The 25,230-nt window shown below is 40.2% G+C and overlaps 2 protein-coding genes across 2 annotated transcripts in view; one reads left to right on the top strand and one right to left on the bottom strand.

Moving 5' to 3' along the window:
• cacna1db (calcium channel, voltage-dependent, L type, alpha 1D subunit, b) overlaps nucleotides 1-15,179 on the bottom strand; it is a 118,960-nt gene extending 103,781 nt beyond the window's left edge. The window contains exons 1-3 of the mRNA XM_008298233.1: nucleotides 15,146-15,179; nucleotides 10,372-10,840; nucleotides 9,254-9,359 (exon numbers count right to left, since the gene is read on the bottom strand). Of these exons, the coding sequence (XP_008296455.1) occupies nucleotides 9,254-9,359; nucleotides 10,372-10,840; nucleotides 15,146-15,179 (609 nt within the window). The remainder of the gene's footprint in view (nucleotides 1-9,253; nucleotides 9,360-10,371; nucleotides 10,841-15,145) is intronic.
• Nucleotides 15,180-16,309: 1,130 nt separating this feature from the next.
• Nucleotides 16,310-25,230, top strand: part of dcp1a (decapping mRNA 1A) — a 12,655-nt gene continuing 3,734 nt past the window's right edge. Inside the window, exons 1-6 of the mRNA XM_008298226.1 lie at nucleotides 16,310-16,442; nucleotides 16,779-16,819; nucleotides 17,599-17,726; nucleotides 20,911-20,977; nucleotides 22,008-22,146; nucleotides 22,613-22,708. Coding sequence (XP_008296448.1) covers nucleotides 16,311-16,442; nucleotides 16,779-16,819; nucleotides 17,599-17,726; nucleotides 20,911-20,977; nucleotides 22,008-22,146; nucleotides 22,613-22,708 — 603 coding nt within the window. The 5' untranslated portion in view covers nucleotide 16,310. The remainder of the gene's footprint in view (nucleotides 16,443-16,778; nucleotides 16,820-17,598; nucleotides 17,727-20,910; nucleotides 20,978-22,007; nucleotides 22,147-22,612; nucleotides 22,709-25,230) is intronic.

Below are 25,230 nucleotides of genomic sequence, written 5' to 3'. Positions count from 1 at the left end.
CTCCATTCTGCAGAGAAAGGGGAGAGTAAAAGAGGTAGAAGGAGAATAGACAGGAGCAGGAAACTGAGAGGAAAAGCAGGCCGAGAGGCGTAGGAAGAAAGTGAGGCAGTTAAGTAGACAGAATGACACATTTAATAGCCTGGGAGTGATGGAGAGATGAGGACAGGATGGAACACAAGGCACGGGTGTGAGAAGAAAAACAAAAAAAAGAAGGTCACAAACAAGAGAGGACTGGGTGTACAGTGACACTGCAGGACGTCACAATCGGTTCCAAATAGATATTTGCATGTTGGATTTGAGTTGACTTCAGACATCTACAGTGAACAGCAGAAGTCAGTACACCGGTGTGGTGTCATTTTATTGTTACATGATTCAACATTGCATCATCATAAGATATTTGCTTTTATGGAAAATTACAAACTAACAGTTTAGATTCACTATAGAAACAATAAAGGCCTCACAGTCATGCAACCAAAGCCAGCGTATGTTTTTGTTCAGTGCTTCGTATGTCCTACATTTTCAGCGACAGACTAAATGTTTGGGATGGAGGTTACCAGTGTTGCTCTCATGTCAGGAGACACGCCGTTCTTTGGTGACTCGTTTTTTTTTTTAGCTGTTCTTTGCAGGAGGCGTTGTGTTTCTACCTTTCACTTTAAAATACCCCAAAGGTGTTCTGTTGGAGTCAGGCAGCACACTTGGTCAGGTCATAGTGTTCACCTGTTCCTTCTTTAGAAACTCGATTTTGGCGATGTGCTTTGGATCGTTATCCTGCTGGGATGTTCCTTTGCTGCCAAACTTGTGCCCACTGGGAGTCACATTGACAGCCAGTATTTCGGTATTTCGGCAGCCAGTCTCGGTGCATCTATAAATGTCGTGTAGCCCCGAATCATCACACTCCCACCTCTGTGCTTCACTGTCAGGACTACGCATTCATTGTGGTCATCATGGCCAAACATTTGTGCCAAACATGCCGGAACCCATCAAAGGAAAACAAAATGTGTCTTGACCAAATTGATCTGACCAAAGAATGTGCTCTGTATATTCATCAGGCTCATCTTCACGTTATCCAGCAAAGTTTAATTTGCAATTTTGTGCAAAAGAACAGGCAAGGGTTTGTTTTTTTTTTTCTTGGATGCTATCCAATTTCATGCAATGTCCTTCTCAATGTCTGAGCTGTCACAGAAACTCTGTCCACCCATCTGTTTTTCAGAAGTAAATTGTGTAAGTATCACATTGTGCATGTCATCACTTTAAGAGAAAGACTACTGAAGCACTGATTAGTGGTACTATGGCTCATTCTTTACATCTTAACTGCTGCTACAACTGTGTTTCCACTGGTTTTTAGCTGGTCACTGATTTTTCTGTATCTTTGTGAATGTCACAGTTAGATTTTTTAATTGTTCTGGCATGAAACAGGCCACAGGTCCAAAACTACTGTATTTACTTCTGTATTTTTATAACTGCAGTCTTACACGGTTAACTGTTGATTGTGACTGAGGAAAAACAATCTTTTTGATATTACATTTAGAACATAAATCCGCACTTTTTTTGTGAAAATGAATAAAAATCTTGAAAGTTCTTCAGGCTTTATCATGTTGTTAGATTCAGATTTGAGCATCTAAATACAGTCACTTGTAACTTAAAGATCTCTTGGCTCTGAAACGTATTAATAAAACATAAAAAGACATCAATTTGAACAATTTAGATATACGATTGATAGTCAGACAGACAGAAAAGCGGGAAGAGATGGAGTCAGTCATATGACAGTGTTCATTAAAATCTCCTCTCTGTCAGCAGACCCTCCCACTTGTAAGCTCCCACCCTACATCCAATCCTCCAATCCATCCCTCTCTCTTTCCCTCTCTCTCTCGCTACAACCTCCACTCATTTAGTGACGACTAATCCACTGTCCAGCTTAATCCCTCAACCTGCTCGCACACACGCACACTTTCTCTCTCCTCACACACAATCTCTCACACAAAACAAAACGCCTGGTCAGACAAATTCCCCTCCAACAGCGACATTTCTTCATTATAGCCGTCATAAATGTTATCTTGTGTAAACGGAATAAAACTTCTTCAAAAAGGCCTGAAAGGGGCAAGATGAAATATGGCCCGCGTCATATTTTTATATTACAGTCATCGAATTCAGCTTGAAAATCACCCCGAGCCCTGAGATTTACAGCCCTAATAAAGGTGTCATCCAGCATTTTGTCAGATTGATGTTTTTGTGAAACTTTCATTTCCGCTTTATGCTAATGCAGTGGGGAGCTGAGTCACATTAAGAATTTGCACTTTATAATTAATAGGCTAAAACATGCAGAAACACCGCTGCTATGGTAATTCAAAGGCTGCAGCTCATGAAAATAAATGAGCTAATAGCGGTAATTATGACTTAATATATACAGATTATTTCTACTGTGCGAATACAATTTTAAATTTCTTCATACTTTCAAGTTCACATGAGGACTTGTTTTAGCTGAAGTAGCTGCATCCCCCAGCTGTCTATTTCTCTTCCTCCTTCCCATCCTTTGCTATGAAGGAGCTGATCAAACAACACCTACACACTCTCTAAAAAAGGATGAAGCAGTAGTTGTGGAAATACTACAGCGAGGAGAGAGGCAGCCCGTGTTACCCAGAACTTGAATGAATTTTTTAAAAAAAAGCTACTTCTTAGTATGTCACAGTGCTTGCATTGATGCACGTATTAGAAATCCCATATAATATACGTTGGTAAATGTTGTACACAACTATCACATCTTCAGCAACGAACCAAAGTAGAGTTCAGTCAATATTTTGGCACAGTTTGGCACCGAGGGTTTGGAACATACTGAGTGTAACGGAGGAGAAAAACGCAAGTGTTCACCTTCTTATAGTGCCTTCAGTGACCTCTGTGGGTGTTAAATGACATTTCCTTTAAAGCTCATGAAGTTTGTTGCGCCTCTTACGACAGGATAACTAAAGGCCATGGTGTGTTTAAGATAAAGCAGGCATTTAAAAGAATTAAAAACCCCTTTAAGATGTTTTTTGGAGCACTGCCGTTCCTGTTTCAAACAATTCATCCCATCAGACTTTAAACAAGAGCCTGGTTTGTTTGCAGCATACTGCGGCCTTAACATCTTATACTATTTATATTTAAACTTGTAGACTGGCGACTTCGCCTCATTCCAAGCACACAGTAGCTTTGACACGTTTCAGCAGAGGTCTAATCAACCAGAATTAATAGGAACATCTGTGCAGGAAGATCCACAGATGCTCAAGTTTAATATAACTTTCAAATCTACTTGCTTTAGGGCTCACTGAGAAATGTCATCTTTATTTTGATTGCAATATTTTTATGAATGACTGAATGAATGGTTTATTTCGGTTACAATCTACAGTACAAAAATGGAACTGCGCGCATTCAGCTGCCAAAGAATTATTATACATGCTTGCAGTAAACATTCTTTTCCTCACAAAAAAAAATGTAACAAGCTCTGTAACCAAGAAAGGAACAGGCTGAAGCCAAGGCTTGTTTTTGCCTATCCTGTACAATCCATAAAAATATCAGTAATGCAAAGATAATATAATATGAACACATTATGAAATGTGATGAGTAACAACAATCATTTTATTACCATGCGTTCATAATCAGATGACTACAGTGGTGTCTAATCTAGTGACAATTGTGAGGTTAACTAATGTTATGGCTGAGGAAGGACAGAAGAGCGAGGAAAAAGTACAGACATGTTTTTGTTGGAGCTGCAGGGTGGATCAGTGGGTAGCACTGTTGCCTCGCAGCAAGAAGGTCGCCAGTTCGCGTCCCTTTGAGGACACCTGGGATCTTTCTGCCTGGAGTTTGCATGTTCTCCCCGTGTAGTGTGGGTTCTCTCCGGGTTCTCCGGCTTCCTCCCACACAGTCCAAAAACATGTTGAGGTTAATTGGTGATTCTAAATTGTCCGTAGGTGTGAATGTGAGTGTGCTTGGTTGTCTGTCTCTAAGTGTAGCCCTGTGATAGACTGGTGACCTGTCCAGGGTGTCCCCTGCCTTCACCCTGAGTCAGCTGGGATAGACTCCAGCCCCCCTCCGACTCTAGAGAGGATTAAGTCCTGCCATTCTTGCGGATGTCGTGGACGATTTGTTCAACAGCAGTGCGTTTGAGATCATTTATTTTAGTTCTTTATTCATTGGCTATTGACTGTTTGGGACTTTTGTTCGCAGTGTTCCTATTAAAGCAGAGAGACACCGAAATTCTACAGCGAATCCACTTCAGCGCCCATTCAGCTATCAGAAGTCATATCATTATCGCAATATTTAACAATTTTATCGCATATTGCATGTTTGCAGTAATGATCCGTATAGTCAGGTAATAAAATAGAATGAAACTCCTCAAAAGAGTATAAAGTAGTCATCCTCAATCAGTATTACAGTAACATATTAAAGCAGATTTAACATTATTTTCTGCAGGTTCCCCTCTATTATGTTTTCCTCTATGAATAATGCTACTGTGTTATGTAACATTTCAATGTCTGGTTCACTCTCAATGCTTTCTCAGTCTAGTTTTTAATAACAGAAGGTAGTTGTTCGCAGCAACAAGCTCAGATAGAGCCAGTGTAAACTACCTGCTCAGCACAACACAACAGAAAGACAAAACAAGCTGGTAAAGACAGAGGAGCATTTAGCACCTAAGAAGTAAAATATGTCCCTAAAGAATTGTTGGCAACCACAGCAGGGGGACAAAGTGAATACTGCACAATTATGTTGTTGTTGTTGTTGTTTCTGAATATAAAAAAACACATGTCAGAATTGCATTTAAAGCTTGTTTCTGCTGCTCCCAGGAGGTCAAAAATCATGTTAATGGAGGCTTAAAATATTATAACATTGTTGAAGAGGACTAATTCTGCATTATGAGTTCTTTTCATTGTAATACCTAAAAACATTTCGCTGACAGTAAATATTTACTTTTAATTAAGTACAATGTTGGCATCAAGTTCAACGGCCTTTGTAAAAGAATATTATGAAAATAAACTTTATTAGTAGTTTTTACTTAGTAACTCTGGAAAACATCCAACGATGAAGGAATTCAAATTGAAATGGAGTCATATGAAACTGTGAGTCTCTAATTACATACATATATCTTTCACTGCTGTTTTAAATAAGAACACATCTGCAAGTTGTGATATTTTAGTAAGTAAATCGAATAGTTTTGGGGTTTTGAAGTGTTAGGTAAAAGAAGCAAGCATCATAAATAAAAATGTGTCTTTTTCATGCTCATTGTGACATGTTTAAAAAAACAAAACAACTATTATTACATTCACTGAGGAATCAGAGCATTAATCAAATAACAGCTAAACCACATTACTGTAAATCGCTTCAACAACAACCACCATGAAACCAGGACTTTCACACCAAAGCGTGAGCAAATCTCATCTCAACTCCTGCAGTAAAATACGATTAGATTCAGTTTTAGATTAATGACTACTTCAGGATGATTAGACTTCTGATCTCTGAAAGCAACAAAAAAACAATGTGACTCCTAAATTCTCTCTGACAGAACACAGAGGCAAAAAATAAAATACTTTCTCTTCCTCGCTCACACATACTGTACATTGTGCAGTGAGTGATGAGCGTAGACTTGGACAGCGTGGATAATCCCCATCTGTTGATGGAACAGGCTACGTTTCTCTGTGCGCGTCTCTCAACTCGGCTCACACACAAACACACACAAACTGCACTATAAAGCTAAGACTGTCCCTTGCCAGCCTCGGTGAAAAAAAAAATGTTTGCACTGCATGACAAAGTCCTCTGAGGACACTGCTCCCCTTGTAGGATTAAGCTATAAAAAATGTATGCTGCTCTTTTGGCAAAACAGTCTGAGGTGAAATGATTTCATGTGAAGTCGACTGAATAAATTTACTAAAGCTCAAGCTTACCTCGTAGCTATTTCTCATCTCCACAGTGCAGCTAAAACACTCATGTGTGATGCCTTAATCGTTGGTGTTTTTTTAATCTGCTACAACTTTATGTCGCTGTTACTGTTTTTCCAGGCACATGGCGCGTTAAAAAACAGATGCTTCTGAATGATAAGAGGTCATTACAAGTCACCATGTGGCTTGTTTTGTCTGTCTCTTTCAGCCCAGTCCTGTTCTGTGAACGCATCCAAAATACACAAATACAATTATATACAAATCTTGTCAGCTATCTCCATGACAGGTTGAACAAATTTAGACTTCCTTGGACAACCAGATGCCCGAGGTCCTTCCCATCAGAACCAGTCAGACAGAGTGAGAGGAGTTACAGTGACAGGCCCGGATGTCTGCTGTTCCACACGGATTCAACTTGACGTTGAGAGTTTAGGAAAATGTGGAGGGTGGGAGGTTAAATCTCCAGTTTCAGCTGATCACGGTGGATCATTCTCTCTGTCGGTGCTCTTTCACCCCCTAACTGACCCTCTCTGGCCTTAACAGGACTTCACGAACTTCTGGCTTCTCTTCTAATCTTCATCCTAATTAACGCTGGAACCCCAAAATCCATCAGCAGGTTTGAAAGATATGTTATTATTAAAAATGAGTGAAAATTGCAAAATTTATCAGAGCCGGAAACTGGAAAAACTGAGAAAACTGTCAGATTTTCAACTTTCCAACTGTCTGTAAACTATTCTTGCATTGGTCAGGAAGAGTAGCAAAAATGGCGATATTTAATCAAAATCCTTTCATTCTATCTGTCTCATTTCAAAATTTGCCAAATATAAACCTTGTACACTAAACACTTACTGTAAAAATGACCTAAATCAGATAATAAAAGACCAAAAGAGAAGGGGAAACGGCCACTAAGAGGATTAAGAACTGCCAAAAATACAATAAAAATATACCAAAACATGTAAAACGACGCCGCATTTGGACACAAAACGAACTGCAGGCTGTGCTTACAAGTATTGGAACAAATGAAAAACGTAAATAATAACATATTCTTAATGTCTAGAATCAAACATTCAGTATCAGATTATTAAAGGCATTATAGCTTTGTTAAACTGCACCAGAGACACTTTGGAGTTCTCGTTTGTTCTTGATGTTGCAGTGAAAATGAGCCCACAGGGAGGAAAAATGTGACAGTAGCAACAAACACCAACAAACTGCTTGGTTAAGAGGGTTAAAGGACAACACTACAGGTTAATAGGCGACGTGCTAATGAAAGAACCTGAACTGTGTGTGTTGCTGCAATCATGTAATATTGTTCAAACCACAATTATGATGTGAACCACTGGACAAAAAGAAAACACTTGCATCAGCCTCAGAGTTGCAATTCTAAGTTGATGACTTGTTGAACAAAGGAAAGCTTTGATGTCAAACGATGCAACCATCTAATGGCAACACACTGCAGTTAAATCGAAATGAAATCCAATTATGCTGTAGTTTTAAAGAAGCTATACACCCGTCAATCCTCTGTTAGTGTAAATTGAAGGCTCAATCCTCTTGGAACAGCGTCTGAATCTGTTCAACACAGTGCAATGAAAGTAATTCTGCCAACACTAAACAATGTGTAAAATATTTCTCAGTCTGATTGCCTTAAAGCCACACACATACAGGCGTTTTCTGTCGTGAGTCACCAAATGGTAATGAACTAACACAAATTATGACCTGCACATTCTTACAAACTCATGTCATTATCGTGAAAAGTCAAACATGTGTATGGTATTTATGCCCACATAGTCCATAGAAGAGGTCTCATCAGCTGAGATCAGTCACACAAGATGCAGCATCAGTCCTAGCTGCAGGTCGTCTACACATCATTCTGTTTTGCTTTTCAAGCGCCGCTGCCTCTCCGACGTTATCATCTGCCTGTATCAGATCAAGCACCCTTACGGAGCCGTTTCCTGTGTGATAACGTTATCATTCACTATTAACGGTGCAGCCATAAAGGACTGAGACTCACATTTCATCAGGTGCAACATTTAGAGTCTGTTCTGCACACAAATAAATCTTCATCTGTCCCTACATATATCTTTCTAAAATATTGACACAATGATAGTCTATAGCCGTATATCTGACCATCATTCGAGCACATTACATCATCACATGAGATAAATGATTTAATCCGACTGTTTTGTCAAGTGATAATCGTTACACTATGGTTATGGAGGCAGTAAACTGGTTTCCATCTCTGAGTCTGTGTTTTCACCTCGGTGCTCCTCTGTGGAGCTGCTGTGACACACAGCGAGATGACCTGCCGGATCTGTGTTTGTGTGTGTCAACAGAACAATGAAACCCGACACATCTATCCAAATATTGCCGGGAAAGCCCTCCGATGAAGCTCACGCATCCAGCCAATCCCTCTCATGCAAGAGCGTTGCCATTGTGTAGCCATTGTGTAGCCGTTGTGCGTAATCTGGCTGATGACACAAAGTGGCACAAGCAGCTACAGCAGCTGAACAGTGTGCAGGTTTAAAAAAAAATATAATAATAATTTAACCTCTGCTGCACATTAAGCATCTGCAGAATTGTATTAGGTTTTGTGCCATCACAACTATCCAACATAAATCCAATGAAACCAATGGAAGATCTGGATTTGTCGCAGTAGTGGGAAGCCGCTTATGAAGTTTTATTATAATTTCTCATCGACTGAGCACAAACTTTCCATTCAAGTATTTATATGGAGGCAAAAATCTAAAACAATAAAAACTAAAACTACCACGAGAATTAAGTGACACAGTGTGGTTCTAGACACAGAGATATGTAGAAGAACCAACAATTTAAGACAACTCAGGCCAACATTTATTGAGTTTAAGGTCCTAAATGACATTTTGCTAATTTTACTGCAGAGAAAAGGTCTATTTAATTAAAACTTACTGAGGCAAGTGCTGTAGCATCAAGACTACACAACTTAAGGCCACATCTGAAAGCATCTAAGTCCATGCTTTCACCACAGGGACACTACAGAGTGAACCAAATAAGCCCTTTTATATTAACACTTTATCAATATCCCTATTGTTACACCTTTTTATGCGCATATTTTCAATTTAAAACACAAGATACCAGCCAGAATTACTCATCCATATTACAGAATAGCTTTAAAGCATACTTATGCACAAAGCCCAGCATTATCATAACACGTTCTTCTGACAGTCCAATACGGCTCCACACACTTCCCAACAACAGAAAATCCAATCTGTACCATCTTACTTTATATCCTGCTGTCATGTGCATTCATACAGAAGTGCAGCACATTTCAGCAAACTGATCACATGACTGAGCCTTGCCTCCTTGTTACTACTCACCAGTTCTTGGTTGGTAGAATTGGAGTCGTCTCCAGGAAAAGGGATGTAGATGGCTAAGGCCACACAGTTGGCAAAAATAGACAGCAGTATGAAGATATCAAACGGTCTGAGAGGAGGCTGTTAAGGAACACAGTAATATCAAAGAGAAGCATTAAAAAGAAAAGTGATGGTTTTTAAAAGTCACTGTTTTCTTCAGGTGATGACAGAAGTGCTTATTTAAAATGAGCAAACTCATTTATTGTGGAGCTGAAAGCACTTGATATTAAAAAGAAAACAGCATAGTTACAGTTAGAAGTTATGAATACGAAGACTGCCTTTCAATTTCCACACTTTCACATCATCTAGTTTGCCAGAAAATGACTTACGATATCCCAATATATAGCATGTCAATTGCATGATGCCGTAAACACCTGCATGTACTACTACATTCAGTCAGAGTTTGCAGCACCTTTTTTTTTTTAGCCATTCTGACCCACAGTCCTCTGTGCAGCTACTTCACGGTGTCATGCACGAGTATAAACAAGCGAGTCGCTGGCAGAGCACAAACAGATGGGAGCTCATTTGGCACTATAGTCTGCGATGGTCAAAGTTTAAGGTGCAGTATTCTGATGTAGTCCCAGTTAGACGCATGCTGCATGCATCAGTGCACACTTTGTGAGGGCAGCTGTAGTACACACTAACAGTAGGAAAAGTATTGGATTCAGACAGCATCTTATATATTTATTTCTGCATTTAGATGCCTCTAAATCCTACACACTAGACCTTTAAGGCTTCTTTGTCAGTGGAAATTGCATATATTGGCTTAGGTCATAAATGTACTGGTTTGTCTATTGATTCATTTGTCCATGTATCTAGTGCTTTATTTTTCCAACTGAAGCTTCCTCACAGTTGCCTTCCAGTTACAGTCCAGCACTTGCAGCCTACATGTAATTTCCAGTCTGACCCTAAAGCTTTATTTCATTAGTTCACTTCATTTAAACATTCATCACTCACTCCTCCAGCCACCCAGAGACTAATCCATGAAGCAATCTATTCATACAAACTAACATAATCCATTCTCAGTCATCTGTTGGTCAATACATCCAACCAGCACCTCTGACTCTGGGGTAAAAGGATACTTCCACTCCACCAGGCTGATGCAGGCCCTGCGGATCGGGTTGTTGAGAGTGAGGCAGAACAGAGCTCTGGGCGGCCTGCTGTTGGTGGATCCTCCTTGCTTTTTGCTCTTGGCGTACTGCTGCCTCTTCCTCTGAGCCAGTGAGCCCGCGGGAGCTACTCCAGTGGTGCAAACCGAGGGCCGTGAGCTCATGTCGGGCTTTGCAGTGTCGCCCTGTGCCTGGCGAGCGGCGCTGATGGCGGCATGCCAAGCAAGGACCGGGCTGACACCGGAGCCGGGGCCACCAGGGCCCGGAGGACCGCTGTTGGCCCCGAGGAGGCCATAGGAGGAACCGACGGGCTTGCCGGTGCTGGCCGGAGCCTGCAGGGGTTCGGGTGGATGGAGCTGGTGCAGACGAGTTTGGCTTTCTGACCAGGGTGCTGAGGCGTCAGTGGAGGGAGTGGTCCTTCTGTTGCCGGCATTCTGTGCCCCTGGAGGCAGAGGGACGAAAAAGGGTGAAACTTTAAGAGGCTGTGAGTATAAATAAAAACGACCTGGTTCCCCTGTAGCCGCTGATGTTACAGTATGACAAGAAACTAACATTTTGTCCAGCATTTCACTGTCAGGTAGTGGTGGCTCGGTGATTACTACTACTGAAGGTCTGGGGTTCAAGCTCCAGCACACCAAGCTGCTACTGATCAAGGCCCTTAACTTTATCAGCTCCAGGGGCTTCTTAGTATGGCTGACCCCAGTTTCTTGGGATATGCGGAAAGAGAATTTCCTCTTATGGGATGAATAGAGTATATACAAAAAAATTATAAAAACTTTGGTGCCTTCCACTGGATCTTTCTGATGCAACCACTAGGGGACAGTAAACTGACCAATTTCAAAATCTTCACACAGCAGCTTTAACATGAGTGACTCAAAATTAGATGTAATTTCACCACAAACTGTTGAAGAACAAGCCTACAAGGACGTAACAATACCTCATATTTCTTAAAAAGGGGCTTTTCAAACAGAAGGACAAAACGCTTCTGAGAGGAGGTCAAAGGTCAAACGAAAGGCAACAACAAGCACAAACATGTTTGGTAAAGAAGTGCTACCAATATGTGTCCTGAGCTGATTTTCAACTTTATATTTGAAAAGTAAATTTGTCCGTGTGCTTAACGAGGCACATTTATGTAATTCAATTTAATGCAGTTTTATTTCTAGAAAGCCAACTCACAACATATGTCATCTCCTCCCACTTCACATATTAAGGTTACCTTCTCTGATGCAAATAGAAAAACTGACAAATCCAAACCATCCTTTGGATTCCCTTTGAGCGAGCACTGGGCTTGGCTTGTAATGAGCTCGGTTAGTCCTTGGCATTTCTGTACGACTTCTTTTTACTTGTCAGACGTCATACATTACAGTAGTAAAATACATTTATTTATAAATCAACACCTTTCGTGCATTGACATCTCTCATGAGCTTCTTGCATGTTGTTGTAGTTTTTAAAAATTATGCTGGAATCTTTGCCTACTGTTGATGTCAAATTATAAAGATGAATAAATAAGAGAATATGAAACTCAATATACAAAAGTCAGACACCCTGTAATAAAAGTAATACACAAGCCTAAATTCTCAACAGAGATCATGGTTTTTACAACAAAACAGACCACAAAACAAACACATGAACATTAGTGGCTCTGGTGTTTTCAGTACAAAACGCTTCCTTGCTGTGTCTGTATTTTTCACTTAAAATTGCAAGTGTTCATCTCCTGGGCCACAATTTCATTTGGACTTACTTGAAAATAAATCTAAAGATCATCAACAATGGGACTTGACCTACTTATTTCTGCAATTTATGCAGATAAGATCAGCTCAGTTTCATATTTAAATCCTGCCTCGTACGACCACTTTGCTGAAAATGTCTGTAACTGTCCACCAGGAAATCAGCCAGAACTAAGCTGAGCGGAAAGGTGGGGAGACAAAGAGGAAGAGGATGAAAGGAGTGTGGAAGAGGCAGAGAGCGAGAGAGGGAGAGCAGGACAGGCTGCATGAATGAGAGAGACAGAGAGAGTCATTAAAATCAATGCAGACCATGAGTGAAAAAGACAGTGCCCTTGACACAGTCACTTCGGTACACTGCAGCTGCACAGCAGAGTCACATCAGAGGCTGCTGTTAACAACAGACTAACCAGCATTTTGTTTCATTCAACAGCAACAAAAAAAACTGTCATCCTGGTGACTTCATGTCAGCTATGTGCAGGATTGTAGTGTAACTCAGTACTCAGGTGAACATTTGTCTTGTAATGACACTTTGTACATCAACTTTACTACATTTGGGGAGAATTGTTGCACATTTTGTTTCACTGCTTTTATCTGACAGCTTTAGTGACTCTACAAATTAAGATTTTTGCTCACAAAACATATGAGAAGCTCATGTTTTATTGTTATTAAATAACCACACAATATTTTATACAGTTGAAACAATTAGATGACTAATAGAAAATTAATTGGCAGATATTTTGCTAATCCTTTCAGTCATGTTTCCTGGGAAAAATATTTCCTGGTTCCAGCTTTTACAAATGTGAAGATTACAGCTTTTGTTTTTAATTTTTAAACTTCCAACCAATCACTACAAGATATAATCAGCAGATTAAAACATAATTAAAAAAGGCATTAGCTGCAGTGCTTCATAAAACACATATGAGCTCCATCTCAGCCAACTACAACAGTAAAATCCTGCTTTTACCTCGATGCACAATTACTAATAGTCAAATGGTGTAATACAGGATAGAATGTCAGTCACAGAGGACATTTTCTGCACTGAGAACTTTAACTTTTAATACTTTAAGTGCATTTTTGTGATAAAACTTGTGCACTTTTACTTTAATTTAAAGTGCAGGACTCAGGATTTAAATGAAGGATCTGAATACTTGCTCCATCTCTGTGACAAAGACATAAAGTAAAAGATGGATGAATCTCTGAATGGTTGGTACAAAGGGGCAACAAATAGAGTTTTAGAAAGTACTGGTTGCAGAGAATTTGCCCTAGAACTGCTTGGTTTAAGATCTCTGACTGATGCCAAAACTCCAGCAGTTTGATCATTTTTACTGCATTTTATGAAGGTCGGGGTTTGTCTATTCAAATAAAATTATAATATAAAACCACACTAATTGAAATATAAAGATATCATACTGAGTGAAAGAAAAATGTCCCTATCATTTCAATTTACCTTTACCTTCGTCTGATCAGATGCTTAAAGTGAAATTCCAAGTTAAATTCACAGTTTCTCTGTGAATGAGGGGGCAGCCACCCTCCTCGCTCCGCCACACAACATCACCAAAGGTGCAAAATAACAAGTGCACACTGTTATTTAACGCTGCTGGCAGTCTGTCTGACACATGAACAGGAATTATCCCATCACTCCAGCTGCACATCTGTCGCACCATGCAGGAAAAACAACTGTTGACTTTCTGGCTGCTGTTCCTGACTTCACTTTTGGCATCTTGTTGCTTCTTAAACCAGCACAGTGTTTGTTTGGGGCACTTTTAAAGTTGATTTATTATATGCTGGAGGAAATCCAACGCATCAGCCTGTCACATGGTTCCAAAACGACCACTTGACCATATATTAGACCACACATAGTCAACCATTTTTCTGAGAACTACAACTCGCTCTCCAGTGGATCTGGAACTGCCGTCCTGACAATAACGCAGCCTGGAACATTGTTAACGCACAATTTCTGCGCTGAAATAAGTTGGAGGAAAAAACATATCAGCAGCAGACACGACTCAGAGCTTATTATCACATGGATTAAAGCAGACATCCAAAGAATAAACCAAACGAGCGCTCTCGCCCCCTCAGCGCTCCAACTCTCCTCCTGCGCTCCACGCACGGCTTCTCTTTTTTTTCCTTTTTTTTTTTTTTTTACCTTCAGACTGTTCATCTGCTTCTTGCATCCTCGAATCCACATCGAAAATATCCGTTTTAAATCCAACTCATCGTTGGAAAAAACATCCAAAGACGTCGAAGGCGCAAACCCGAGCAGAGTCGTTAACCTGAATTATAAAATGTTTTCCGAGCGCAGACCCTGAGAGGAGCGCCAAACATTTTCGCCACATCCGGGTGCCTGTCTGCAGATTCACGGCGTATCGGAGAGGACGCGCTGGCAGCGGCAGTCAATCCGCTGCTGTCAATTATTCCCAGTGAGACTGGCGGCGGACTGATAACTAGTTGGAGCGAGCACGTAGGCTGCACCTCCTCGCATCGCACAGAAGCGCGTGAAACGCACCTGTTGCCGGAAACTTCCAAAGAGGGAATGAAAAGAGGCATATATTTGGCACAGCTGCCCAATGTTGTCAAAGGTGATTTTTACGCACGCCAACACATCCAAAAGACAAAACAAAATGGACATTTAGTGAATCAAATCAGCGAATTCAGCTCTTAAATTGTAGAGATGATGACAAACAACAATGAGACCGAGAGGAAATCTGTTGCTACATGTAGTTATATTAAGACAAACACACTCATTAAAGCCTCCCAAAGTCTGATCGGTGAAAGTTCACCCTTGTATGTTCGAAAAAGTGATTTGGTAATATGTAGGCCAACAACACACGAGCCTTAATCTGCCTGTTACACATTTCTAGAGGTGATATCACAAACTGTGGCGCATTATAATAAATAAAGAAACATAGTTAACAATAGATTATGATTACTGTAACTTTCTCCTGCCAGTAAAATATCTAAAGACAAGCACATGTCCCCCATCACATCCCTCCCACTGTCTGAGTAGGTTCTTTACTTACCCCTCAGGGGTCTTCCCCTTATAATGAACGGCATTCTGTCACCTGCCTCTTCTCTGGGGCCTCATAGCGCCGTTTTCTGCCCTCACTCCGCCGCGATTCGAGAGGAAATGAGTTGTTGGAGCTGTGCTGGAAGGTTAACAATGATTGGATTACCTGTGCCTGGATGGAGGATAACAGTTTCACGGTAGCGCGTAATCCTCCGATTATAATCCCTGCTCCAATGTTCCCTAAACAGAGGTAGGTGAGGCAGGCAGCTTCAGCTCAACTGGGCCGAATAACAAACGATCAGCTGCGGTATTAAAGCATTCTATCAAACTGATTTCAATAAGTGTACAAATATCCAGCATGGACACTTTTATCACTGCCACTATTCCATTTTTGGGTAGGTTATGTAAACTATAAAAGATTTAACATAATTATGTAAATCTCGTGATCTCAGTTGGACAACACATTAAGAAAAGACACTATAACAAGTAAAAAAGCTCTTTACTTGTGGTCTGAGCACAAGTGTTCTCAGATTCAAAGTGAATAGAAGTAAAGCAGCGCACCCCTGTGGTACTCACATGTATGCATGTGTGTGGCATGTAGGCATGCATGTACGTATGGATTTAGCAGATGGATGGATTTAATTATTGTTATTTATTTTGATCAGTCTTTAGTTCGCTGCTGTGAAAATCTAAAACTCTGAAGTTGATTTAAACATGATGTAGTAGTGTACAAAAGCAAAAAAAAAGTCTCCTCTTCCTTAGGATTTTATTATAATACACAAACTTGTTGCATCACTTGCTTTTGATTTAATCTAATGTTAGCAAATAGTTTGACCAAGTTATTGTCCATTATTGTTTGACTTATATCTTTTGCTATCAAATGAAGTTGTTTTTTTTTTTTATTTGAATTATTGTTTTTTTTATGTAGCTTATTTGCTTTTAGAAAGCACATTCGCTCAAATCTCATAAAAACCACTGCTATATCCTACAAACATTTTTTTTTTCCAAGCGGCACTCTAACAAATTACGAATGACCTAAATTGCAATTGAGTATAATCTCTGCGGAACAAATACATAAATCTCTTGGGAACTTTTAGACAGCCGTGACTTCCGGGGGCAGCGGAAGTTATAGGAGTCCGCAGAAATCCGTCCGTGCGGGAGCAACAATCACATCCAAGATGGAGACCGTTAATGCTGGACAGATGATGAGCTTAGCCGCTCTGCAGAGACAAGACCCGTACATAACCAAACTGCTCGACGTTACCGGCCAGGTGGCTCTCTACAATTTCAACTCCAAAGCGAACGAATGGGTAAGTGTCTAAGGAAGTTTGGAAAAGACCCGAAACAATTTCGTAGAAAGCTGTCAAGCTAAGTGTTGAGTTAGCATGCTAGCTTCTCGATAAAAACAAGAAAATGCTAAGATACGTGTTAGTATTCGTTAAGCTGTTTGTTAAAGATGTCCAGCTAATGTTCACATGCGGCTGATACCACTGTCATTCTGCTAGTGATTTAGTTATACGTACGATAACAAGCTAGCGTTTTGTTATCTCAGCTAGCTGAAGTTGGCTAGCGACGCTAACAGCTATTATTCAGCACGTTTGGATTAGCGGTTGTTGTTTTTGACACAGCGTCACTTTTCATTTCAGGAGAAGACCGAAATCGAGGGCACGCTGTTTGTATATGCGAGGTAAGTACATGATGTGCTCATAGGAATTCAACACGATGACCATGACGGTTATTTTCGTGTTCAGAAATTACGTTTCTTGGCGCTGTCATTTGACGTATTCTCTGCACGTGTATAGGCCGCAGTATTTGTAAACAAACATTTGAGAGACTCCATGTGATTATTTACGTCCATAGTTTTGACATTAAAAGAAAGTTATACTGTTTTTAAAGAAAAAAATAAGTTAAAATTTTGATTTGCAAATCGTATAAGTCCTTTATTACCCCAAACATTGAGTCTTATGAGGGTTACAATATAAAGCGTGTTGGCTTTTTTCTTTACATTCAGGTTGACTCGTGGTCAAGCAAAATAAACAACTTTAAAGCATCTGAGCTTAGATTAGGTTTGAGTCTGGTAACTTATGATGGCTATATGCCATAGTTTGTTTTTTAAAAATAGATCAGTTCATTTTGGAATTAATTAACTGACTATTTGGTATTTAAGATGTGTTGCTTATAATTGTTTTTCGTGGTTTACAAATCTATTCAGAAGCCATCTTCCACAACCAAATACTCTTGTTTCATAAGTTGTTAAAATATATTTCTATATTTACTGATATGCATGTTTGATAAAAATTATTTTAGTTTATTCATTTTGTTAATAATACAAAGTAATGCAAGTCAAAAAAACAAATAAAAAATCGGGTTTTTTCAGTTATTATAAATAATCCAGGCTTTTCTAAATGTAGTGCACAAGATGTTGTGATCAGGGAGGTGACTGTAGGTGTTCTCTGTCCTTTTAAGGTCTGCCTCTCCTCACCATGGCTTCACCATCATGAATCGGCTGAGTACAGAGAACCTTGTGGAGCCGATCAATAAAGACCTGGAGTTCCAGCTGCAGGATCCCTTCTTGCTCTACAGGAATGGCAACTGTGAGTGTTTTGTAGAATCAAAAGCACCAAACAATCGATGTCATACACAGGAGAGACATGTGTTAGCTTGAACTGAAATCAGATGTTCTTTATTATTTATTGTCTGACATCAAATGTCTTAAGTGTTAACTGTGTCTTGAGAAGTTCCAGGCAGCAAAACATCAGAAGCCAAGAGCCACTATAGTCGGGGTGCAGTGGATTGTATCACAGCTTTTGAGTCATGGATCTGATCATTTTTTAGGAACAGCAAAAAGTAATTAAATAAATTAATAAAAAGGAGAAATATACTGCCATGACAGTCACTGTCAATTTCTTTTAGCCTAATTCATTTGAACACACAACTGCAGGACATCTTGCCACTGCAACTCTGCCTCAAGATTTAGGGATCGTGCTGATGATCCTTAAACTTTGCAATTAATCTCAGATTCACATGTCTGATGAACTTTTGGTAGGAATCCATAGGGGTCATGGATCAATGTGGTCTGTTACACCACTACACAATAGGAGGGGAGTCGCAGGTGATTCCTACTTCAGTACCACTTTCAGACAAGTTTTAAGGCTTTAAATTTTGCCATTACACCGTCAAAATTACACAAAAACAGCATCTTGTAATGTTGTACGAAATGTCAAAAATCTCTAATTCCTGTGGGAATGTCAAGCATCATTTTTTCGCCACATAATATGTTTGTGTAGGATTTTTCCACCATGTAGCACTACTGACTCATGGAGGATTCTGTGAAAGAAAAATATAAACCATGCATATTTTTGAAAGTAGACAGTTTTTATCTAGACTGGTCAAAAGTTTGGGAAAAAGTCATATTTTGGTTAGCTTCAGGGAAATCAAATCAGCACAACCCATTTAGCAAATAGACAGTAAATATGTGCAGATGTTTATGTGCTGTTATTCTTCATTTCATGAACTTTAAAAAAAATTGGAAACAGCTTAACAATAATTGTGGTATTTGCAGATTTCTTGCACCCTTCTACTCGCTCAATGACAATGTCTGTTTTCTGCAGGGGTTTTATTTACTGTTTTCCCCATTTCAAAATGCAGCAAAGTTTGTAAATTAGTCAGGAGTTCCTAAACATAGGAGTTGACGATGTTTCACAAACGCACACACACACACACATAACAGAACAAAAAAGTACCTCTGAAAATGCCGAACAAACACCTCCCCAGTGTTCTCTGGAACATTTCTTCTCCCTTTTGCTTGAAGTCATTCTGATGTCTTGGAGCATCAAGTAAGAACACTTTTTCACTCATGGCCTCACAACGGCCCACCAGACGGCACCAGTTTCAGCTTGGCTTGGCCACAGTTACCATTCTGAACTAGGCCAACAACCTAAAAGTCTTCAGGTCTGATTGACTAATAAGACTATTACTTGATATATTTTACTGTACAAGGTGTGGCTTTGCTGATGGCTTAAATCAATGAAGTCCTTTATTTCTTCAGCCTTATGGAAAGAGTTCAACGGCAAGTCTGCCACAAACTTCCTCAGATCTTCAAAAAGTAACTGACAGCGCTGCCACCTAGGTAATCTATTAGAAGTCTGAACACAAGTTTCATCAAGGCAATGAATAAAGAATTTGATTGTTTTCCCATTTGTTTGCTTATGAGAAAAAATAGCATGGCTAAGGTCAGTGTCAGAGTAGACTGCTCCCCTTTTGGACTTGGTTTGCCCATCAGCCTCCCTGGTATGGAAGACATGATGTTATTTTCTTGTTGGTATTCAGGCCAGAGCAGCTTCTCCAGTAGTTTTAGTTGAGTCCAAGTGCTGGTGGAATCATTTTAATTCCTCAGAGTCGGTTGAGTTGCAGACAAGTTGAATGGTGCAAAGTTGTCGAATAAAACACCGGCTCCTCAGTTTGTGTTGGAGAGATAGTCCCCTCTGGAAGACGGCTCAGAGCAAGTTGTCTCCGATTGTATCCTCTCCTGGTTTTTGTTCCATCTGCTGGGTTTGACAGCTGGTGTAGTTCACGCTGTCTTCAGTCCATTTGCTCCTTTCAGTCAGGCAAGTTACTGGCTGAGGATTCTGTGGTAGCTCTCAGACAATAATTTGTCAGCCAGTGGAGTCTGTTTGTTGTTTGCGCTCCTGTGAAGGTGTGGCTGTTGTGATGTATATTCTTTCAAAGAAACTGACAGCAAGACAGTTCTACGACTCCTCCCTGTGAAAAAGAAATGTTGAAGGCTGTATTGAAGAAGTTTGATTGAAGAGCAAAGAGTCCAAAACAAGGGAAATTAATCCTTTAGAGAGATGTTGATGAGTAAAAGTTATTGAAATATTCCTTCAAGCCTCTTTGAGCACTGCAGAACTCACTGCAGAAGGCTGATAAGTGCACTCAATGTTAGAAAACACCGTTGGAGAGACGTGCACTTGGAGACACACATACACCTGTTTACACCGCTTCATATTCCCTGAGGTAGCACTGGATGCTTCAAGAAGGCAAACAATCTGGTTGCTAGGTTACCTCAGCCTCTTGAGACCTTGAACACGCCAGTATTTCATCACACACAGACACACACACGCACACAAACACATATATAACACACAAGCAATGTAGTATTAGTAATATTAACTATTGTGTCAGCAAAAACTGTTGTTATATATTTAGTTTTTTGAACATTTTATTGTACATCAAGCAGGATCCTTTTGGTGATTTTGAGTGAGGTGTTAGTCACGGCTGTTTGCTCTACATTACAGCTGCAGTGACTCATTTTTGTACTCTGCTTTGGCACTTGATAGCACTTGATTTTTTTTATTTTGAAAGACATCATTTAGAAGTGATAGTTTCACACAGAATCAAAGATCCAGTTCAATAGAATTACACCTTACGCTTTGCTATTCGGATTGCACGGTTCAGCTTGGCTATCGCTGTTCTCAGTGCCTTGTCGTCACCAGACTTAAAGGCTGAGTTCTGTCCCTTTTAACATTTTACCTTCATCAGTCATCCAGGGTTTTTGGTTGGCCGGGGTGGTGATGAACTTCATGATGCTAATGTCATCCATGCATTTGTTGATGTAGGCTGACACAGATGTTGCATTTTATTTATTTTTTTTAATGTGTAATTCATCACTTTATCTAAATGATCTAAATCAGATGAATATAATTTCATGCTGCTTACATGACACGGCCAGTGTAGACGTAGTATAAAATATGGTATTTGTGTTGTCTTTTTTAACAGTGGGTATCTACAGTATTTGGTTCTATGACAAGAGGGACTGTCAACGCATCGCTCAGCTCATGGTCAAGTAAGTAGTTTGACATCTTCATGCCTTATCTGCTTTTATATGAAATGGAACATGTGTTTACAAAGTGTGATCAAGAAGTTCCAGGACTGAGCCGATGAAAAGCACAAACCACACCTAACCTATCCTGCCATCCTCTTCCAATTAGTTTCCTGTGCAGTGATACTCTGCTCCCAGCTCTCCTGCCACATTTCGAACAGTCTTGGAAATTCCCATTCTGTAACCACATCAAGTATTATCTGCAACATGAGTTGGATCTCCTGCACTGTATCAAAACAGCAACCTTTGAAATTGAGCTTTATTTTGGTGAGGATTAAGAAATTGCAATAAATAAGGCAAAGCTGGCGAGTAGTGTGGCTGGGGAGCAGCCATTGTACTGGTGCAGCTGTGGGTTTTTAACGTGCTGTGAGCGAGGGGTTTGGCCTGATGGCATGTGGCACAGATGAGGTCTTTTGGGCCAAATGTTCTCCCTCATATAGCTCAGGACATTATAGTAAAACCTCATGTTGACAGTCTGACCCTGCAGGATGAATTTACATTACACAATCGTGTGAATGTCAAACGAAATGACGAGTATGCTTTTGGTCGTGCTGCTGACCGGATGTGCCTTCTTCGTCTCTGTCAACTGCTGTTTGGTTTCTGGGTTGTAGCTATAGATCATCACCAGTATTGATCTCCAACATGATGTTTGAGTCACGTTATCACAGAATTTGGTGTTTTGCTGTCTGTAAGTACGTGGTCCATGGAGAAATCGCAAACGCATGGAACTTCAGGAAACATTCCACATGTGGCAGGAGCACTGGGGGCAGCGTATCACTGCATGAGGAGATAGCTTCAAAGGGCAACCTTACATCAGATATGGTTTGTGTCTTCTATGAGTGTCGTCCTGGAACATCTTGATCTTGTACTTCTATCTCTTAAGTTATTTTTTTTTCACCTGTTAAATGCTTGCTTCATAAGCAGCTCTACCTTCGAGGAGTGTGGCAAAGCTTTTGTGTCTAAACTACATTTCATGCTTTAATTGCTTGGCCAGGATTGTGAAACAAGAAGCAGACTATGCCCAGAGAAAATCACCAGAGAAGGCAGAGCCAGGGAGAACCAATGGCATTGCAGAACCACGGCCCATTGACATCCTGGAGCTGCTCAGCAAAGCCAAGGAGGAATATCAGAGAGTGAGGAGGCAAACACACAGTTAACACAACGTGGTATTTAGGCTCCTAGATGAGCAAATACAGTATGTGTGTCTTAATATTTTTGTACTTTTTTAGCAGCACTTTATTGCAGATTACATAAACAGAAACATAGATTTAAATCACACTCCGTACATGGTACATACTGTGTGTATATAGCATTTGTTGCACATTAACATCAACCCAGAATCTAAAGAATAAATTGTAGATGCTTAGTTGTACCAATCGCCACCTGTAAGATACTGAATGAAACATGTTCACTGATCTGACGCAACAGAGTCTCACACATTCACATCAGAGGTTACAATCGTATGAAACTTGGGATTGTTTCAGATGTGGGGGCGTCTAATTATGAAGCTACACGTGAAACCTGAGTTTGTGACCTCTAGTTCTTTAGTAGTACTGTTTATATTAATGAAAAATGTGTGTTTGTGTGTCTGATGTGCAGGCTCAGGCGGGTGAAACAGACGTGTCTACAGAGCTGAATGTAAAAGCACCTGTCATTGCTACAGAGCGTGCCCTCAGCGCACCCCAGCCTGAAAAGGTACATACATCACACAGATATGCAAAATAAATCACTTAAGCTTTACTATTTATTCATTTATCTGCAGTAAATCACTACATTCTGAGAGCTTTGTCATCCTCTTCACTCCTACTCAGAGACTGTGGAGGAGGAAGGAGCAGGTTTTTATTCCAGGTGTCATTGTCACCCCATATATGGGCAGCATTTGGCAGCAGAAAAAGCTCATAATATTGCAAACAGACTCCCAGAGACACTCTTGCAACCCATGTCACGGTTACTAGCGCTGGTTGTGGATGAGATGAAAAGCCGACTTGAACAATTTTTGACAATGAGTCTCACTGATTGCAAAATGAACAGCCAGTATTTTGATTCAGGGCTGTGCCAAGTAATAATAATAATAAAATAATAATAATAATGGGTTTATTTCTAAAGCTCTTTTTAAAACACAGGGTTACAAAGCGCTTTCACATAATCCAAAAAGATAAAAACACAATTTTGATCAAATTTGGTACAAAGTTAATGTGATGCAATTTAAAATGAGTTCAAACAAACATGCATGCATACAACACAGAGTAGAGTCGAGCACAGGTAACGAGAATAGAGAGAGGACAGGAAAGACATGAGGATAACAACATGCAACAACACCTTAAATGACGGCGAGCCTAGGTTTTTAGCAGACTCCACAGAGTCAGCAGATCTTATGGCAGTAGGCAGATTGTTGCAGAGCTTCGGAGCACCAACCTCAAAAGCACAGTCACCTCTAGATTTAAAAAGGGAGCGAGGAACAACCAAGAGGCCTTGATTGTTGGATCGGAGAGGTCGGCTGGCAGAATAAGGATTTTATAATTAAGAGATATATATATGTAGAATTTCTTTACTAATTTCTATTAATTAAATTAGGAACAGTGGAGCCATGTCTCTATTTGTTCACAGCTGCCGAGTTTATAGACGGAGGTGGTTTAAAACACACAACTTCTTTTTTTTTTTTTTTTTTACAGATGATCATTTTGTGTACATTTAGTTCCAAGAATCAGATCTGTTTTGGATCCAGCTCCTGGTTGGCCAAACAGTCAAAAATATTAAACTTTGAGCTCTCCTTTATGAAATTTCTGGTTTGCAAGGTTCAATTATGGTAGCAGGATTCATTTTCAAGCAACAGATTATACTCCAGCTGTAACAGACTAGGGTTAATTTGATAATGGTGAAACCGGGACTTTAGGCTGATTATGTGTAATGTTTGTACTCAGTGAAAGATGGTGGTGGAAAATAAACATCACAGCACAGAAGGTGAAGAGTGTTTGTCATTTATGGTTTTCATTTTAATGCTGAAACCTGAACAGAATTAAAATTACTGAGGGATCCAATTTAGGATTCAGCTACAGGAGGACGTTGTTAACCCTCACCGTGACTGCTTCAATCAGTTGTTTAGCTATTTCAGAATCTGTTTTATTGCCAAGTAGGTTTTCACATACAGGGAGTGTGACTTAATAGTAAACATGAACACGTTTAACATTTTTAAAGGATGTTGCAAATCAGTAGACAGTAAGTGTTAAAAATCAAATTAACAGCAAGCGTAGCAAATCCAGTGAATTACAAAAGTCATAAAAAGCAGTAGAACTATTTCCAGTGTGCAGGAACATGCAGAAGTCAGTCAGAACTTTATTGTCATTGCACATGTCACAAGTACAGAGCAACGAAATTACCAGTTACATCCCGTCCAAGAAACATAAAAAGACAGTGACCAATAATGGGGAGACAGGAGGGAGGAACTGTTGGGACAGCGAGCATGAGCCACGGCCCTTATCATTAGATAGGAAAAGGAAAACAAGAGGAAAAACGAGGGGAAAAAAGGCAATTCCTAAACTAGGCTGCTCTGGGGGGGCACAGTGTGGGATTAGGAAAAAAACACCTCAGCACAAAAGCAACATAATAAAAACATCACAACAAAAAACTCCTAGACTTGCATGCATGGGAGGAGGAAGGGTGTTGGGAAGGGGAGGTGTCACAGCTCAGACACTGGAGGGAGCACACAGCCACGAGGCGCGTCCAAATTGGTACCCATCTTGCGAATAAATCCTGGAATCCCATCCAGTTTGCTATTGAGTTTGCATATTGAGTCTGAGTGTTGGCAGCCCGAAACATTCCCTCAGTGACGGGCAGCTTCTCAATTGCCAAAAGTGCTGCCTCTGTCTTCCGAACTTTGCGATAAAACAGGAACCTGCAAACTCCAAACAGCAGGAAGCCTGTTGTAATCCCAATTATGTAGACGTCTTCAACATCCTCGACAGAAGAAAGTATAGAGAGGCACATGACCCGCCACTCCTTCCAGGAGTCCATCGTGTATCCCGTTGCAAACGTTCCGTCAGGGCAGGCGGGCTCTCCTTTGTCTGGTTTTCCCATCGAGAAAATTTGATCAATTGCGTTGAGAGAGCAGCTGATCAAAGCCATGATTTCAGGTTTTGGAGAGAAATGCAGAGAGAGGCTCTGACAGATTCAGACAGATGGCACAAGACAAAGAGCAGCAAGCAGGGCAGATAAGGGCA

This window comes from Stegastes partitus, unplaced genomic scaffold, assembly GCF_000690725.1.
Source record: "Stegastes partitus isolate 25-593 unplaced genomic scaffold, Stegastes_partitus-1.0.2 Scaffold1296, whole genome shotgun sequence".
NCBI classification, from domain to species: Eukaryota; Metazoa; Chordata; class Actinopteri; family Pomacentridae; genus Stegastes; species Stegastes partitus.
Note: the sequence above shows the minus strand (reverse complement) of the source record. Positions and strands in the feature narration are given on the sequence as shown.